Source organism: Mus caroli, chromosome 1, assembly GCF_900094665.2.
Source record: "Mus caroli chromosome 1, CAROLI_EIJ_v1.1, whole genome shotgun sequence".
Classification (NCBI taxonomy): Eukaryota; Metazoa; Chordata; class Mammalia; order Rodentia; family Muridae; genus Mus; species Mus caroli.
In genome coordinates this window covers 126651866-126671530 of record NC_034570.1, presented here as the reverse complement: position 1 = coordinate 126671530, position 19665 = coordinate 126651866, and the positions used below count along the sequence as shown (strand labels likewise).

Sequence of the window (19665 nt, the reverse complement as noted above, 5' to 3'; positions counted from 1 at the left end):
AAAGGGTTACTCCCTTCTGACCATCTTTCCACCCCTTCCAACCCGGGTTACTTCCTTCTGACTGTCTTTCCACTCCTTTCCACCCAACTGGGCTTCCATACAGTAATGCTGGGAAAAGAGGCTGGGAACAGCAGAGAAAGCAGGTCAGGCCCAGCACGAGTGAGCATTTTACACTCCAGCTTGCTGGGTATTGATTCTCAAAAGCAAGCCAGACTCTCTGTCCCAGCGTGGCTATTGGGGAGAAGCTGAGCTGACCCTGGAAGGAAGGACAGTTAAGTGCATCCTTAAAGGCACAGCATGGAGACTTTAAAGATCTCTCTAGAGCCAGTGAGATGGCTCAGTGAGTAAAGGTCCCTGCCACCTCCAGGATGCACATGGTGAAGGGCGAGTCTGTTCTTACTAACTCTAATTTCTATCTGAATACACACGGATGCACACACACAACAGAAAGAAAGGAGTGGGGATGACATCAGTTCCGAAAGATATGTTAGGAGGGCTCCTTGGAGGTGCAGGTCACCTGTGCAAAGCTATAGCTTTGGGGACCTGGGTGTGGTATACGCAGTGACCACTGCTTACCCAACCATAGTTTCTCATGGATCCTTGATCTGAGCTTGCTGTGATCTTTGTGTGGGAATCATGAGAAGCAAAGCAGTTGGTGGAGATCAGAGTAGAGGCACTCACAGCTTCGAAGTCAGGAGGTGGAGAGATGGAAGCACCCAAAGCAGTCAGCCAGAAAACTCTGCTAGCTCCCTCACCGCATGCCCAGAGCAGAGGTCCCCAAGGAGCTCCCAAGCTCTGCTTTGGGGTCATCTTCAGGCCTGATGATGACCCAGTTCCAGGAGGGCAGCTGAGCCAGATGGTTTTCCTGGCTGTCTTGTTATTTCTTCTGAGTTGTTGTGTGAGACTGCATTTCTCATGTGCGCTAGGCAAGGCCTCATTGGTCATCACTATCATCTTTGTTTACGTCATCATCATCATCACCACCATCCCATCACCACCATTGTCATTTGGATAACTGAGGATAGAGCCCAGGGCCATGGGCATGGTAGGCAAGTCCTCTGCCAATGAGCCATACCACCAGTACTTCTGAGAAAACGTGTTGTCTCTAGGTCTCTTCTCTTAACCAAGGAGGGAATTGAGGCTCAGAGAGGGGAAGTGACCTCCTTAAATCAACCAGTAAGCCATAGACCTGAGACCAGACATTAGCAGTGATAGTTGATGAGATCCGCTAGGGTGCTCTGAGTTCCATCTCTGTGTGAGACCTTGCTGTAAAGTAAGTCCCCTGCAAGGACCATTGTATATGCAACCAATGAGCGGAGACATGGTTGCCACACTTCCACAGTCACACAGCTGAAGAAGGGCGGAGCCCAGGGTTGGGATTCAGGCTACACAGCTTCAGTCATGGACATTGTACTTTTCAGTAAATTGCCAAAGTCTGAAGCCCTCAGTGTGGACGGCATACCAAGCATACAGCAGGTGCTCACTGGGTGCTCACTCCCCATTGCATCCAGGGAGCATGACTAGCTGTTGAGGCAGACCTATTAATGCTCATGGCTCTTCCTGTGATAACATGCTTAGGGCAGCCTGGGAGGGAGGGAGGGAGGGAGGGAGGGAGGGAGGGAAGGAGGGAGGGAAGGCGGGCTCAGTTGTTAGTCGGTTGCATCCTTCCTCTCTGTTCCCTACCTACTTCCTGAATCTGCCTTGTACCCTCCTTCTCTCACATCTGGATCTAGAGCGTGGAGATAAAGAATGCCCGTGGGACAGGAAAGATGGTTCCCTTGGTAAAGGGCAAGGATTTGGTTAAATCCCTAGAACCCACACTGAGAAGAAAGCCCTATGCCGCGCGGTAAACCCTTGAGCTTGTAACCCCAGCTCTGGGAGGCAGAAACACGTGAATCTCTGGGGCTTTCTAGCAGGCCAGCTTAGTTTATGGTGAGCCCAGTGGGAGACAGACCCTCTCTCAGAAAACAAGGTGGGCATCTCCTTAGGAAGCTGAAGTTGTCCTCTAGCCTCTACCTACATAAGCACCCATGTTCGTGAACACACACACACACACACACACACACACACACACACACGCCTGCAAGCATGCACTCATGTTCTGGTGGTAACTGCTGCCCAAGGGCCTCTGCTGTATTTCTTTTTCGTAATGTATCTATTTAATTTTATGTGTGTGGGATTTGTCTGTGTGTATGTTTCTGCACCATGTGTGTGCAGTGCCCATGGAGTCCAGCAGAGGGTGTCAGGTATCCTAGAATTGGACTTACAGACAACTGTTTGCCACCATATGGGTATTGGGAATTGAACCCTGGACCTATGGAAGGGCAGCCAGTGCTCTTAACCAGTGACCCATCTCTCCAGACTGTTTTTATTCACATATTTAATTTTCCTCCTTCTGATCTCTGTGCTTTCCTCCCAGCTTACCTAAGGCTCCTGTTATGCCTGGAACCCCTGGAGTCAGAGCACCCCTTATAGAGATGCTTATCTTTCTGGTGTTACTCGTTGCATGCTCCCCAACTCTCTCTCCTGCATATAGGGTTTCTAGGCTCCCCAGGAGCTTTGTGGTTTCTCTCTGCAGTGCCCTCATGGGCTTTGTGGCTGGCTCTAGTGCTAGGCTGGCAGCCTCAAAAACAGTTACTTAGCGTGTGCTTATGTGAGCTTAAGCCACCACAATAGGCTGATGACGGGGGCACTTCAAATTGCTTCTGGAGGCAAGGACTCCAGAAAGCATATCTTTGCGATGCCCTGATACTTGAGGGGGCAGTTCTCAGACTTACCTTCATCCACATCTTCCATCTCAAAGAGAATCCCTTAGCATCTCAGCTGAATAGACAGGGAAACTGAGGCCTATGAAGTAACAACCAAACACTTCCTGGCCCAAATTCGGCAGTAAATCATCTCATCTCTCTCCTTTCCCCCCTCCCCCTCCCTCCCTCCCCCTCTCTATCTGTCTCTCTGTCTCTGTCTCTCTATCTCTTTGATTCTTTCCCATTGTAGCTCAGGCTACCCTGGAACTCAATATCTATCCCAGGCTGTCTTTGAACTTCTCTCTGCCTCCCAAGTCCTGGACTAAATGTCTGTGCCTCCATATCTTGCTCTCCCTTCTCTTCATTGTCCTTTTTGTCCTGCCATGTTTTCCAAAGCTACCTCAGAAGACCTTAAACTCTGAGCCCTGAAGCAGGGGAATGGGGAGAGTTTAGAAGGAGGAGCCCCTCTCCTACTGCCCTCCCACCCGGATGACTCTCACAGATCTCTCTCTCCCCTTCAGAATGCTGCAGAGCAACCAGCTCCGTGGGATCCCAGCAGAGGCACTATGGGAGCTGCCCAGCCTGCAGTCGCTGTGAGTCATTGAGGGCCTACCTCCCTGCTCTGGGGCACAATCCAGGTCCCGTCTCACTTCCTTTTCCTCTGCACCCTACTCACTGGTGCAGTCAGTGCTCCTGGCTCTGCTTTCTTGAGGGTTTTCATTGTCATAAATGTGTATCTATGGCATGTGTGTGTTTGCAGGACTGTGGGAATGGAACCTCACTAGGTAGGGCCACCAGGACAGCTTTCCTGGGGCCACTGGCATTCTGCCATGGGAGCTGGGTTTTGGGGTGGAGACTAGTGTCCCAAAGAAGTACCAGGAAGGGGCTGTCTCCTCCTCCTAGCTAGATTTTGCCTTGGGGCTCAATAGGAGGAGGAAGGCCAGGTTCAAACACCTTCTTCCCTCCTTAGTGGGGGGTTAGGGAGTGGTAGGGGGTACTGTGATCAGAGACTCCAGGCCACCCATGATAGAGCCCACCCCCAGGGAACCTTGCAGTTCCCCTTTTACCCAGCAGGGGAATCATGGCAGCAGGACTAAGCCTGCGCATGGAAGTGGGAATAGGTGCTAGGGTCAGGAAGCTGGCCCTGCCCACCTACTGGGTTGAATGCATGCTATGCACAGCACAGGGCTGGGAACCTGGTTGGTGCCGCACGTCTGCTTATAGAAGCCAACTGAAGTGTCGGTTGCATCTCTTGCCATCCAATGACACGGATACATGCTTTTTGGAAATATCCAAGTTGGAGCATTTGACTCAGGTAGACATGACGTGTAGCCTGCTGGAACCTAGGCATGAGTGGTGAGTGTATGGGACCAGACTTTCACTGTCCTTGGGTGTGGGTTTTGCTGTGGCCCTGCCCAGAGCACAGATATGGGAGTCAGACAGTCTTAACCTGTTGTGAGCAGGAGGAGGGAGATAGGGAAGGTGGCTTCTCTCTGGATTCTGCCTTTATTTATTTATTTATTTATTTATTTATTTATTTATTTATTTTTAAATTAATCATTCCATTCATTTACATCTCAAATGACAGCCTTCTTGGATACTCCTCCATAAAACCCCCATCCCACATCCACCCTCTCCCTCCTCCCCTTTGCCTCTATGAGGGTGCTCCCTTGACCACCCACCCTTTCCTGCCCCACCACTCCAGCATCCCTCTATGCTGGGGCATCAAACCTCCACAGGATCAAGGGCCTCCCCTCCCATTGCTGTCAAATACTTGGATTCTACCTTTAAATTGAGGGTCTCTGGCTAGTCACAGCCACTACTGTTTTGGCTTTCCTCTCTATGGTCTCTGGGTCTACACTGCTTCTGTTGCTTGAGTGTCCTGGGCAGTAGAACCTGCCTTCTCCCACTCTCTCATCTGTCTGCCCTTCATCCCAATGTGTCTAGGCTTCTGGCCTCAGCAGCCTCTCCCTCTGTCTAGTGGGATAGGTAGGCAGGATGCCTTGGGAGGCCAAGGCCAGTAGCTGAGAGCCAGGAAAGCCTGTGCGTGTCGTCTTGCAGGCAGACTAAACATTTGCTTAGGACACCAGCGAAGAGCTGGGAAAGCCAAAAATAAGAGGTGGTACGTGGGGTGGGGGGAGGGGTGACATTTCAATCAAAGCATCAAACAGACTCATAGGAAAAACTTGGACTTGTTTGGAAGTTAAGTCATTAATTAAAAGAAAAAAAGCGAGTCACACCTTGTGCTGGAAGTCCCTGAATGTCCTGCTTTAGGGACAGGCCTGGCACGTCTAGTGAGATGGGTAGTTTCCCTCATGCTTTCTGAGAATGGGCCGCTCCCCAGCTTGTGGGAGTAGAGCATTCACCCCAGCCCCATTGCACCCCTCTGCTTAGGCAGATGAAGGCAGAAACCAAGGCAGATGGCTGGGGTTTGGCTCTTAAGGTCTGGAGAATGCCAGCCTGCCAGGCAAAGGTTGGCTTCAGACTGTGCCTCTGATCCTGACTCCATGCCTCAGTTTCTCCATCTTCAAAGATCATGATCTTACCCTGGCCACCTCCAAGAGCGTTCCTGAAAAGAACACGGAGAATCCATTTGAGAGAGGTAGGGAAAACAGAAGGCTCCACAGAGCTGTTCATCTAACCAGTCATCAGCTCATTCATCCCTAAGTATTGCTGAGGCTGTGCCGAGTCAGCAACATTTGATTTAGGTCTTGAAGGGCCAGGAAATGTCAATTATGTGAAGAAGCAGGGAAGAATGGGGTGGGCAGAGAGGCCAGAGGGAGTTAAGGTAGAGAGGTAAAGGGGGAAGAGACTGAGTGATTTGGCTGAACTCTGTGTGCTTGTGTTGTGTTTTATGTGTGTGTGTGCGTGCGCGTGTGCACACACGTGCGATTGTGCATGTGTATGCATGTGTATGCATGTGTATGCATGTGTATGCATGTGTACAGTGACTTGTGTGTGTATGGAAGAATGATTAGGAAAGACGCAATGTGAGGACTCTGAATGGCTAGGTTATACCCTGAGCTTTTGGAAGGTGGAAGACTCAAGAAAAGACCCCGCTCCAGACATCGAAGGGAGGTGCTCCCCACCAAATTCAGTCCTCACCATGTCAGGTACCTACAGTAAGACCAGGCTTGTGTTAAGAAGGCAAGAGGACAAATATGGCTAAGCTGACTGCCCATAGGCCTGTGTATCAGCTCCCATGTGGCTTCCATGTAACCTTCCTTAACAAGTGCCCTCAGCTAACAGATGAGGGGACCTGCAGGAAAGTTTTGGGGCTATCCAAGGTAGAGTTGTTGAGGCATAGGTGTATTTCAGCTGTGGGATTCCAAAGGCCATGACAGAGACTGTCCTTTGACTTCCATCGAGCAAGCAAGACCCTCCTCTTTCCCCAGAGCAGGAGCAAATGACAATGTCCTGCTTTCTGTTGGAAGCTGGTGCATCAGGAAGGCACAGGGGCATGCCTCTTCCCATGTCCCCCAATAGTGTGGGCTGTCCTTCTTAGAGCAGGCTAGATGCACAGAGGGCCTCATGCCATCTGACACCTCCATATAGCAGCATCTCTGTTCTGGAGCCATGAATAGCTCGCCCCTTGACCAGGCATGGTTCTACCTTCTACCAGCTAGAACCAGACCCAAGGAGCAGGAACTAGGTATGGGGAGTCGAGTGTGGGCCTGGAGCAGGCAGGGGCAGCCACCCTGCATTCCAGGGTCCATGCATTGAGCTGGATGTGGCACACGAGCTATTTAGTTTGGCACCTGGGCTGGCAGAACCTTACCCCCAGCACCCCCTCTGCACACACTTACTTCCTCTCTGACCAACATGGGAGGAGTACAGCCACACCAGACATGTCATGCCAGTCGTGAATCTAGGCCAAGAGAAACCACTGGAAGCCAGCGGAGCCTGGGGCTGAATAGAGACGGGGTGGGGGTGAGGCCGGGCGCTGGGGAGAGCCCATGGAAAAGCAGGAGCAGGGCCCTCAAAGGCAGCGCCAGGTTGGGCTGGGGTTGGAGATCTTGGGCAGCACAGCGGCAAGGAAAAAGGGGAAGAAGACAGAAAAGGCCAGTCTTAGAAGCTCTGATTTCTAAGGGGAGTGTTTATCACCAAGGACAGCTACATAGGGTGACCCTGGAGAAGAGACTCAAGAGTAACACGGGACCCCAGGATCCAGTCACACATCTAAAACACAGAAACCACTTGCTACTCAGAGGAGGTGTGGGGAGTCTGGAGCACAGGGTGCGTGTCCAGGGACGTGCTCTTGAGGACAGAAGGGAACTACTAGGCTATGGGGGGAGAGCTAGAGAGGGGAACTCACTTGGCAATGGCCATTATGCCAATCTTGAACACTCCCAGGTAGCTTCTAGTTATGACCATTTTGTAGATGAGGCACCTAAAGCCCAGAGAAGGTAAGCAGCTCACTTGAGGTCAAACAGCTGGGAGAGAACAGAGGTGGGATTTTGCTTTAGTTCAGACTTCATAGTACCAAGGTCTTCCCTCTGCCGTTAATACCCCTTTGAAGCTTTAACACCTTAGGATCCAGAGATTTAGGTTCAAGTCTTGACTTTATCACTAGCTGTCAATCATCTCTCCTCTTTGAACCTAGGGTTCTCCGTTTCTAAGATGGGAAGGTCAAATAAAATGATTGAACAGCCAGACTTCCAGGAGATCTTCTTGTCTGATGATGATAATTTCCTGATAGGGTCTCTGGTCCTGTTCTGGAATGGCTGATGACTTCTGAGACTTGTTCATGTTGGGCCTCAATCTCACTGTCTGTGCTATGACCAAGTTCCCTGTGAACTTTGCATCTAGCATCTTGGGAACCCAGCAGAGCTGGACAGGGAGAAGAAGGACATGTGTTCAGGAGAAAGTGACAGAGAATTTGAGCATCCAGTCCCATGGCAGGTGACCCCTGAGCACAGGCATAAGAGGGTTCCTGGGAAAGCTAAGGTAGGTGCCCCCTCCTTCATACTGTGACCTACTTTGGAGGGATAGACTAATGCCCCAGACAAGACTAATAAGAGCAGTGTGCAGATGACACTTGCTGTGTGACAGTCTCTTGCACCTGTCGGTCCTCACAGCATTCCTGTGGGACCAGTACTACCACTGATTTCCCCCCACTCCACAGATGAGCATCACAAGGCACAGAGAGGTGATGTTATTTTAGTAGAGCCACCATCGGAACTCAGGTGGCCCCAAGAGGAAGCCACTCGCACATCGACTGCACCTAGCTGCCTCCAAGATTGAGTCTGAGTGGCAGAGGAAGGAGATGGCCAGCTCTGGGGTTTGGGTTATTTTGGGGCTTTGGGGACCAGGGTATTTCCAGGGCACCTGCTTCAGGAGCTGTTAGGCTCTGCCATGTGAGTTGGGGCAGCCTAGATGCAACTACTCCTGCCTCTATATTGGAACTTTAAAGTAGAGCCTCAATGGAAGAGACAGGATGATGTTGGTAACCTGAAGAGCTAGGACCTACCAATATGTTAGCTTTATCCCCGAGAACTCTTAGCCTTGGTGGGAACCTGAAGACTTTTGGAGAGCGAGTTCTAGTATGCTATGCCTAGTGACCATGCTTTTGGAGGGTGTACTGACACTCCAGGAGTTGATCTACAGCTCCACTTACAGCCCTGGATCATAGCATGGGCCAGGGGGAGGGTCCACAGGAATCTTCTGGGGTGACTGTAGTACTTTCCCATCTATTCATAGGTAAATTGTCAGGAGGCCCCAGGGGAGGCTTGAGTGGACTCAGAAGAACCCAGTTAGATCCTGGGATAGGGATGGAGCATTCCCTCTGGGAGGTATTCTCCCGCGTCTCCTGAGAGCTGAGAGAAACCCGAAGAGGGCTGGGCCAAGGGAGGTGTCTTTGGGGAAGGAACTGTGGGCAGAGAATGGGCAAACTTAGTCACTGGCAGAGCCCACAGAACAATGGTCCTCCAGTTTTTTGTCCAGAATAGCTGATTGTATCACCTGGGACCAGTGCGCTATGGCATTCTCAGCCCCGTGGGGCACTGTGGTACCAGCATTCCAAAGGTAGAGGCGGAAGGGCTCCAGTCCAAGAGCAGCTTAAGCTACATAATAAGCTGGGTCTCAAAGCTGGCAATGCACATTTCCAGGTCCTGGCCCATCTCCACTGGATCATGTCTGTGGGTGGACTTGACTGTCTGAGTCCTTCAGCAAGTCCTCCAGTGATTCTGACCTACTGACCTACTGACCATGAAATAGAGATACGGGGAGCTTCCTTTTCTGGACCCCCTTAACATATTCCAATGGTGTGGCTTAAACAGAACTTTACACAGACACAGTCCTTCAGGCACTAGCAGGCTGTACTTGGCTAGAAATCCCGGGAGACACTTTGCCTGCCTCCTTTAGCTTCTGGTGACTACTGGCATCCCTTGTGGCTGCATTGCTCCTGTGTCTGCCTTCTGTCTTCTCCTGGCCTCTTCTCCTCTCTTCTGTCTCCCTGTCACCTCTGATTGGATTTTAATGATCTCATCTCAAGAGACTTCCTTAGATTCTATCTGCAAAATCCCCAAATGAGATCTCTCATTCTAGTTCTGGACATTTGGATGTGAACGTATCTTTCGGGGTCATGTTTCAGCCTCTTGCAAGGGAAGTTGTGAAGGAAGAGGAGGAGAAATGGCCCCAGAGCGCTACTTGAGGGTCAAGAGTTGAGGGTGGGGGAGGATAAACTCGCACACTTCTATCCATAATCCCAGCCTTTGGGAGGTGGAAGCAGAAAGATCAGGAGCTGGGGGCCAGACTGGGTTACAACAGCCAGGGTGTCAAGAGGAAACAACATACTCGCAAAAACTAGAAGCAACAAAAGAGCTAAGGTTGAGTAAAATGAAGCAAACAGAGAGAGGAGAAGGCTCATCATCCCAGCCTGCGCCTGCAGGAATGAGACAGAGGGAGAGCTGACAGGAGAAGGAGCAACAAGGCCCTGAGGCCTGAGAACTCTGCAAGAGCCCAGCCTGGAGTCACCCAGTCTGCCACGAGGAAGGGAAGTCCCCATCTCCAAAGCTGGCCTCAAGCTCTGCTGGTGACTTGGTGAGTTCTGTCGGTACCCCAACTTAGCTGCTAGTTAGGGAGGGCCCTGGGGCCCAGCTGTGTCAGGGGGCCTAGCATGGGGTCCCTAGGGACATGTGGGGTGGCGATGGCCTCCTTGACGTGGCTATTTCAGGCAGCATAATTATATGCCACCTTGTTTGGCTCTTCCAGGGTTCCGGCAGTTGATTACTACGTGTGTCTGCGCAGAGGCTGCTCTGAGGTGGGCGGGTGGGCAGACTAGTGCCACTTGCAGCCCATGAGGGTCCCAACATGAGTCATTTGGCTCCCGAGAGACACGGGGAGAGTGTCAATGGTGGGATGGGTTCAGGGACCTGCTGGTGATTCTTTCAGCCATAAATGCTAGTCTGAAGCAGACTTGGCTCCAGCCGGGCCACCCAGGAGCCGCACTGGGCTCCTGCAGGATCCAAAGCACTGCAAGGCAGAGTCAGGGGCTCCTCATCTCCTGCAGGTGTTTCGGGGTTATATGTGGTGCTGGGGGCTTCTTGGGTGGGTCAGACAGTCGCCAAGTGAAGTTCTTGACTCCTAAAGTCTGTTAGAGATCTAGACTAAGAGACCAGAGCATCTGGGGATGAGCCTGGGAGCTCAGATTAGATTCCCGCACAGGTTTCTCCTCCAGCTAGGCAAAGGGCCATTCCTAAGCAGCCGAGGCCATGGCAGAGCCTTAGCCTGGACTCTGGGAATGTCTACACAGATGGGACTCCACCAACCCCCACCCCCCTGCTTCAGTCCTCTGTCTCTCTGTGCTCCCCTTCCTTCCCTCAGGCCTTCCTCCATTTATCTATCCTTTCCCACTCTGTAGAATGCTTGTAATGCTCCATGGTATTGAAGACACTGGGTTAATATATGAAGGCCCTCCCACTTAGTGGCTGATGACTTATGTGGGGATGTCAGATAGCCAGTCTTCATCTTCCCCTCAACCACACTGTTGGAGCCAAGCTCCTGAGACAGAGAAGCCACTGCACGAGAATAGGGTTCAAAGCAGGGGTAGGGAAGGGAGCTGGCTGCGCGGCTGAAACCCTGGGAAAACAGAGTGTGCGTGACTGCAATCTCGCTGGGAGCTAATATTTGCTGGGTGCTTCGTGTGCGTGCGGCAAGGCTTAATGTGCAGCAGACACAGGCTCATTTATTCTTTACCATTCCTCTCCAAGGAAGGTGCTGTGACCTCCATTTTACAGACGAGCAAATGGGGCTTTAGGGAGTAGCTCACAGCTAGCTCATCTGAACTCTGAGTTCATGCATTTTTACTTTTTTATTTTTTTAAGATAGAGTCTCAATCTACAGCCAGACTGACCTCAAATTTGTGGTTCTCTTGCCTATACCTACTGAATACTAGGATTATAGGTCTGTGCCACCATGCCTGACCCATGAACACTCTTAGCAGGACTCTAGACTCACAGGAGTTAGCTATGAGGGAGCCTAAAAGACTATGCACCTCCAAACTCCAGAGATGCGTATCAAGTGCATTTCCAAGGTTCCTTCTCTGACCTGACCTGAGATTCCCCAGGATTGAAACCAAGACATCTGGGTCTTAGGACACTCACACATCACTCTCTGGTGATGGATGCAGTATCCACCTTGGGGACAATGTCCACACGTGTCCTTGATACAGCATCAGCAGCCTTCCGAAGCATGGGAGACACACAAGGCCTCAAACAACACCCAGAACTCCTGATACAGAGTCCCCCCACCCTGCAGGTGACCAGGAGTTTGACTTTAGAATCACTTTTCCCCCCCAGGATCTGGGGGTGGGGTGGGGTGGGGTCTATCCTGAGTTTAATGGAGCCACCTTACCCTTTCAATCTCTGTAAGATGGACAGCAGCCATCACCAGCTGTCAATTTCCCACTGTTCTTAGGTGACAAGGACTTTCTATACAAAGTTCCCAACGCTTTGAACTCCCCATTCATTCTTCTGCAGCTACCTCTACACACAGGGTAGACATACAAGAACTTAACTGGCTCAGTTGCAGCGCTGGGAGAAGGACTAGATAACCCCCTGAGGGAGGATGGAAAGAAAGGGTTAGATCTTGGGAAGAACTTCCAGTGGTCAATAACTCCAAAAGAGGGCTGGGATGCTAACTTCCTTGTGAGGTTAATTCAGGGTCACAAATCTTCTCCCTTGGCCTGAGGACCGGGAGAAATATGTCTGTATCTCCTGACATCTCCTCAGAGCTCATGTTTTCCAGGATTCTGCCCCACGGAGGCCTTAGAGCAGCCCAAAGGGGAGGTGAGAGAAGCTTCAGGTGACACTAGGAAGTGCGCTGGCCACCCCTGTATAGCTAGCAACTGCCTTTAGGCTCTAGACCGAGCCAGCCTGGTGAGAGAAATGGATCCAGAGCCAGGGAAGTGTGGTCTTTACAGAAAGTCTCTGGGTAATTTCCATTTGTGAGACTGAAGAGTTCAGGTGGCTCCTGGCCACTTCCTGTAGACTGGGAATCCACATGTTAACTGCAGAAGGCAGCCAATGACCCTGTTTCTTGCTGTGGCCCACCTAGAGAGGCATGGACAGAGCCTGCCCACCTGGGACCACAAGGCCTTAGTATATCGGGGCAGGAAGGTCTGCAGTCCAAACGGCTCCTTTTCAGATGAGGAAACTGAGTCACACAGAGGGAGGAGCATTTCCAGCATCGCCCAGGAATCAGTGCAGAAGCCCAGGCCAGACCCATGTTTTCCTTTAGAAAGGGGATGAAATATTTATGAGCCTGTGTGGCCACTTAGGCCAGATGGCTGTAAGATCAGTTACTCTGGAATGTGACCCTATTCGGGGACTCTTGCCAAAGTGGCTTCCTTCCCCTCACCAGTCCTGACACCTGTCTTGGGACTCAGAGCCAGCTCCTTCCCCCAACTCTCCTTTAAACAGCTCCAGCAGGTGGGGCAGGGTAGTGTGGGGTGGGGAGGCTGTATCAAAGAGCTCTAGACTCTTGGACAGGGACTGGGACGGAGCAGGTGAGGAGTGAAAACTCATAGTGTCTGCAAGATGAGCCACTGTGAACGGCTGTGGCAAAGGATGCAGGGCTAGTACGGGCCTGGCAGCCCACGCTAAGGGCTATCTGTCATCCTTTGGCTCAGCAGTCTCTTGATGGGGGTGGGGATAGGGGGGTTGGGGGGATGGGGGATGGTGGAATGGGGAATGGGGGTGGGTACTGTGGCCCTGAGCTTTTGCCACCCTCCCCTTGTCTCCAGAGGTGTTTTCAGGATGGGTTTGCATTTCTATTCTCTGCTAAGCTCGGAGCACAGTCCAGTCTCTGGCGCTAGAAAACTTTCAGTAGAGGTGACCTCAGCCCCATCCATCATCAGTGCCAAGCCACCACCGTCAGGCTAAGATGGGAGGAACAGGGGACGGGATGGAGAGGAAGGGACTCTGAGTTGCATGTACCTTATCCAGTCCTCACTCAGCAGCAGGTTTACTGGCCCACCTCTCAGGGCCCTGCTGTGCAGCCTCCAGCTGGATCAGGTCTTCTCACCAGCATCCTCCTGGGGTGGCCTGCGGTGTGGTGCTTGGGACCTCAGGCTAATTAGAAGGGGAGGAGCCTCTATGCTCTCATTTCCCACCCTGGCTCTCTAGGTCTTGCCTGGCTCTCTCCCCTTGGCGGCTACTAAAACTGGTTCTCCCCTGCCCCCTGCCCCTTCTTCATCTTCTCAGTAGACCTCTCTCTTCTAGCTGATCATCTAAGGGGCACCATTCTTTAGTTTGTCCTCAGAGTCTGCCTGTGGGCTGATGATTCCCAGGGGCAACCACTTCCTCAGCCTAGGTTGACCCACTGAACTGGCCAGTGGAGTCTCTGCTTGGTGGGCCCAGAAGGACCTCACACGTCTCCCAAGGTAAGCCTATTGGCTTCCCTTCCATATTGCCTTTCTAAGTTCTAATTCTCTCCATGCCAGGGAGCCACATCGTTCGTTCACTTCCGTCATTTGGCAACTGGGTGTCAGCTTTGACTCTAGCGCCTCCAATGTGTCCGATGGACTGGGTTTCAGGGACGGTCCCAGTTGCTCTGGAGCAAGCCCCACTTCTCTTGCCTGCAACAGCCTTCTAGCTGGCTTCTTGCTTCTCTTCTGGACTTGCCCTCTGCCCTTAACATCAGCCATATGGGGCTTAAAACCCAGATCTGAGCAAATCACCCTGCTTAGGATTCTTCAGGCCCAGACTCCCACAACCCTGCTTCTCTCTCCACACCTGGCTCAGGACTTCCATGGTAGAGCGTTTGCATTTGCTCTGCTGGCTGCTGCTGCTCTCCCTGGGACACTGGCTCCCATCTCCTTCTCACTCTCTCACCTGCTCATGCTTCAGGAGCTTTTGCTAATCCCTAGGTTCATCCCACAGCACTGAGCTTCTCAGCATCACCTTCCAGTCCCGGTTTCTTCCCTACAGTCCTTGAGTTCCGTCCAGGTGAAGGCGGCATGTCTCCACTGTTGCTGTTGTTAATTTTGGGGACAAAGTCTTTCTGTGTAGTCTCAGGCTGACCCCAAATTCTCTATCCTCCTGCTTCTGCCTCCCGAGTGCACCATCATGACTGGGTTTTTTTTTTTTTACCCCTTAGATTCTAATTCAGAAGCTGTGCCGGACACATAGCAGGTACTGAGTGACTGCCAGAGGCATCCTGTTCCCCAATTCCTATCTTGAAAACACCTCTGATGACAGTTCATTTTGAGGGGGGAGCTGATGCCAGGTGGAGAGAGTTTATAGGTCCAGGCTGCCTTTTCCTTGGGGGAAGGGGCAGTCTGAATGTGTTGGAGCAAGGTCTCGGGACCAGAGATGTCAGTCTTTTGTTTGCCCAGAGGCTTGAGAGACCTGGGGCTTAAGTTCCAACTCAGGTGTGTCTGCGTCCTAAGGCCGTGAAGTTATTTGCTCCTTCCCACTTTCTAGATTCCTCCTTGGACCATGTGTTAGGTGGGTGGCTCTGAGGAAGGAGGAGGGAGGGAGGGTTCACAGAGTTTGCTCGCTCTCTTCCACTTTCTGGGGAGGTGGGATAGCAGACAGGGCCGAGCAGGAGTCAGAGCGGAGGAGACACATACGTTTGACATGAGCAGGATGCAGGTCACGGCCAATGTAGGCAAAGCAGCTGGGCTCGGTTCTGTGCCAGAGAGAGAGAGAGAGAGAGAGAGAGAGAGAGAGAGAGAGAGAGAGAGAGACAGATAGACAGACAGACATGGGGATACTGGCTGGGCCTCCACCATTTGACAGTGTTTTGTGACGGGTTGCACATTGCACATTGGAGCATACATCGCCCTAAATAAAACAATAAACTTGTTAATTTTGAGAAAGCCACGCTATGGCTCCCAGAGCCAAGAACGCAGTTATTTTGAGTTACCTGCTACTTGAGGATAATCTATGTCCTGCAGTCACTCAGTGTTTGTGGGAAACAGACATCTTTCTGCAACAAAGAGGCAGGGTTTTGTAGAGAGACGGTGAAAGCTGACTACTTGGGGGTGTTCATAATTTCCAGAGTTCCGGGCTGGGGTGGGGGTGGGGAGGAAAGAGAAGCTTCCAAATCCATGAGGCCCAGGAGCCAGGAGGCACCATTCCCTGAAGATGCTCTCCCCCCCAAGCCTAGTCCCCTTCCTTCCTGCTCCGTCAGCTTCAGTTGACAAGAATGAAGCTTTTCAGCCTCCCCAGGGACCAACCAGGCCTTCTGGGCCAAGGCAGCTGTCTTGGGCCCCCAGCCCCAGCCCCAGCCTGTTCCCCTGGCCCCCATTAACCTGCCTCTCAGCTGCACATCTGCTAACCTGGGGGCCTGGATGGCCTTAGGAGTAAAACTCCTTCAGAACATCTGGAGTGTGGGGGTGTGCCGGCCCCACCTGGATGGGAGAGGAGGCGAGAAGGGGGAGAAGGGAAGAAAGATGGAAGAGGAGAGGGGATGAGAACCAGAGAGGGAAGGCAGTGTGCTGTGCACATGGTGGGCACTGGTGGGGAAACAGAAGCACACCAGCCCTGGGGTTCGGTGTCCATCCTTTGACAGGTAGGAAAGGACTGGGAGCAGGGACGAGGACAGGCTGAAGTGTGTACCCGAGGCTCCCATGGCACCAGCTAGGTAACCTGTGCCTTTCATTAGAGATCATGCAAAAGCCCTGACTGCCGGGGCAAACCTTTCTTTGTGTTTCACGGTGGTGTTCCTGTTCCCAGCTGTCTGTCCCAGCAAAGGAAGCCATCCCCTCCTTTCTCCAGACCCAACTTCCTCTGCCTCCCAGACTTTGCCTGAATTGTTTCTCAAGCTAAGATGATTTTCTTTACCACTCCTCCACGCCTTGCCTCTCTCCTTCCTGCTACTATAGCACTTATCTCCTCCAGGAAGTCCTCCAGGATGACTCCATGTGGCTCTGGGCCTGCTGGACACATGGAGAACATTCAGTCATAGAGTCAGGGAACCTTTTCTCTCTTTTAAGCTTTGGCTTTTGCATCCACAGCTGGGTGGCAGTTCTGAGCTTTGTGTGATGGAACTAGGCAAGCCCTCCCCATGGGGACACATGGAATAGTGAGTATTCTGCTCCAGCCAGACCAGCCATGCCAGCTATCCTGCTGGACCTAGAGTCTGCCATAGCTACCTGTATCAGAGGTCAGAGTGCAGGGTGGGATGGGGGTGGGTGGGGAAGTAAGCTGGAGATCTGGATTCAGTCTTAGGGGCTTTGGACATTAAATAGCCACATTTTGGTAAGCCTTGAGAAGGCCTTTATGTCCAGCCTGGGGCAAATGGCGCCCATCTTAGCTTGTCCTTCTTCTTAGTAAGACGTGACAAGCATTCTGCATCTGACTGCACCCAGGATGCTCTATCTTCTGGAAGGAGAGGAAGGAAGGAGGTCTTGAGAGTGTTGGCCAGTGTGAGTGCTACACCAGCCTCATGCCCGGGTGTCTTTTTCCAGCCTTGTCATGAAGTCCTTCGCCAGCCAGGAGAGTCTGTCCAGGCTCCTTGAGTTCTGAAGCCCCGGCCAATGTCCCCCATCAGTGGACAGAATGCAGTGGGATTTTTATAGCCTCTTTCTATGAGAAAACTTTTCTTTGGAAGCCAGCTCTGCCTTTTTCTAGAAAAGAATCACAGATTATCTCAACATTCTGTTCTTCAATTTTGAAGTCTGTCAACTGGGAATAATCAAGAGACCATTTAGACGACAAATAGGACAATGAATAGAGATATGAGCACTACCCTGGGAGAACCCTAAGTACACAGGAAGCTGTGAGCACAACATGGGGAGCACTCTTAAGTACATAGGAAGGCATGAACACAACACAGGGAGCACTCAAGTGTGTAGGAAGGTGTGAACACAATACTGGGAGCACCCTAAGTACACAGAAAGGCATGAGCACAACACTGGGAGCACTCCTAAGTACACAGGAAGGCCTGAGCACAACACTGGGAGCACTCTAAGTACACAGGAAGGCCTGGTTCTGTGTTAGAGTTACTGCTTTCCAGCCCATAGCGCTGTCTCACTAGGTGCCATCATTGGTAACAGGTTTATGGCATATTGGTGTGGGCAACTCAAAAAACCTGGTTATGCAGAACTAGAGTCAGACTGGTCATTTGAGAAGACTTGACTGTAAACTAAATTATTCCAAGAGAGACAGATCCTTTCCTAACCCCTGAACTCATAGCTGGCTGTCCCTCTCGCTCCTGCAGTGAGGCCGTTAGATCACTTCTTCCATTACTGTTTCTTTACACAGATCCGAGTTGGGCATCTTTACAGTGATGCACTCAGTTCTCATGAGTTTGTTATTAAATAAGAGGCTCATGACAAGGTCACAGATAGCCAATGTCAGGATAGAGTGACGCCTAAGAGGATCTGGAATACTGCAGGACAAGGAGGAGTTCTCCTCTGTTGGCCCCCAGCTATGTGGCAGGTGCTGCGCTGGCTTTTGAAGGAGGTGTATGAGTTGAAGTGGTGGGGAAGAAAGGACAGGAGGAAAACCTTGAGAAGACCCTGGGAAGGCAGCAAAGGGTACGGGGCACGAGGGGGTGGGAGGAGTGGCACTCAGTCAGGGAAGAGCAATTTGATTTGGAGCAGACTCAGCTGGTCCCTACACTTACAGCACTTATTGTAACAAGGCTATGCATAGGAGATCTGTCTCTACACAGATAGGTTTCAATGCAGAGAGGCAATTACAGGGTTTTTACACAGGCAGATGGCCCGAGAGAACCCGAGATGTCCACAGCACATCAAAGAGGCTCTGAATAAGCTTCCTTCAGAGACCATGGTGGGATAGGGACTAAGACCACAGCAGTAGCCCTTTGGTCAGGTCAAGGGGATGTGACCTTCAGATTCCAATGCTATGGCCTAGAGACTCCATAGGCAAGAGACACAGAGGGAGGTAAGGTACAGAGATGGCAAGATGCAGTGGGTGATAGGATCCCCACTGCACACTTCACTGCACACACTCCCAAACCTGTTCCCGAGGTCCCCTGCTCCAGGCTGCTGGCTCCACGGTGCACTCCCTTGCTGGCCCCCCTCGCTTCAGCACTCCAACGGTCTGGAACTTAATTATACACTGACGCACTTTGTTTTTTAAAAACATGTTTATTTTTGTTCTGACTCATTGCAGAAAATCTAGAAAATACAAAAAAAAAAAAAAAAAAGAAGAAGAAGAAAATAAAAATCACCCACGGCTCTACCACCCAGACACAATGCTTGCTGGCATTTCAGGGTACTTCTCAGCAAATGGGCAGACACAGAAGCTAGCTTCATGCCATGTGCTAATACCTTCTGTTGAGTCTGGTTTAGTGTCTGATAATCACACTAGTACAATACTAGTGTTAAAAAAAACCCACTAGTATGGGGGAGACTTGGAAGGGGGACAACATTTGACATATAAATAAATAAAATAATCAATAAAAAACACTAGTCTTATAACACATGTTAAGAAACACACTAAACTTAACTTAAAAATCACACAAGTATAACACTAGTGTTAAAAACACTAGTATATCTTAAAATCACACTAATGTAACTAGTATAACTATATACTAGTATAACTAGTGTTTAAAACAGACTAGTATAACTTAAAATCACATCAGTATAACTTTAACTCATGTAAGAACTTTTACCGAAGTATTTTTTAAAATTGTGCTGTAATTCACACAGCATAGAATTCGGCCCCATCTAACGTGCACATGTCTTGTCATTCTCTGAAGAAAAGTTGCCTCCTCAGCCATCCCCACCCCACCCTAACATGCAGACTAATCATGTCTCTGGACGGTCCTGTTCCGGCCACTTCAGGAATTATACACCATGTAGCTTCCCCTCTGGCCTGTCATAGTGTTTTAAACCTTCATCCATACTTTGTAACTGTGGACTAATACTTCATCCTTTATTTCTGTTGATCCCTTTCTGATTAATCTGAGTCAGGGGTAGTAGCCCAGGCTAGCCTCAAACTCAAGATCCTTCTGCCTCTGTCTCTTAATGGTTCATTCCTTTTATAGGTGAATGCTAGTCTTTATATGTGTAAGCAGTATTTTGATTTACCTATGAATCTGTTGATGGGTTTTCCCCTTTTTATTTTCTTTAGTTTAGATTTGTCTTGTTTTTACAGTTTTCAGAGCATAGATTTTGCACTTTCTTGGGTGGTCAAGGGATTTTGTGTAGGGATTTGCACGCCCTAGGCAAGCACTTGACCACTAAGATACATCTCTAGCTTCTAGGATTTTCACCCCTTTCTTTAATGTATTCCTAGGTAGTTTGTTCTCATTAGTACTATTGCATATGGAATTGTTTTCTCCTTCTAGGGAAGGAACGCTGCAAGCACATAGAAACCAGGCAATCTGTGTGTGTGTGAGAGAGAGAGAGTGTGTGTGTGTGAGTGTGTGTGTCTGTATATGTGTGCGTGTATCATCCACAGCCTCAGCACATAGTGTGTGAGTGCGTGTGTGTGTGTGT

The 19665-nt window shown here is 50.7% G+C and overlaps 1 protein-coding gene across 1 annotated transcript in view; it reads left to right on the top strand.

The window, feature by feature from the left end:
* Lgr6 (leucine rich repeat containing G protein-coupled receptor 6) overlaps nt 1-19665 on the top strand; it is a 121702-nt gene that overhangs the window by 38202 nt on the left and 63835 nt on the right. Inside the window, exon 4 of the mRNA XM_021160737.2 lies at nt 3269-3340. Within this exon, the coding sequence (XP_021016396.1) occupies nt 3269-3340 (72 nt within the window). The remainder of the gene's footprint in view (nt 1-3268; nt 3341-19665) is intronic.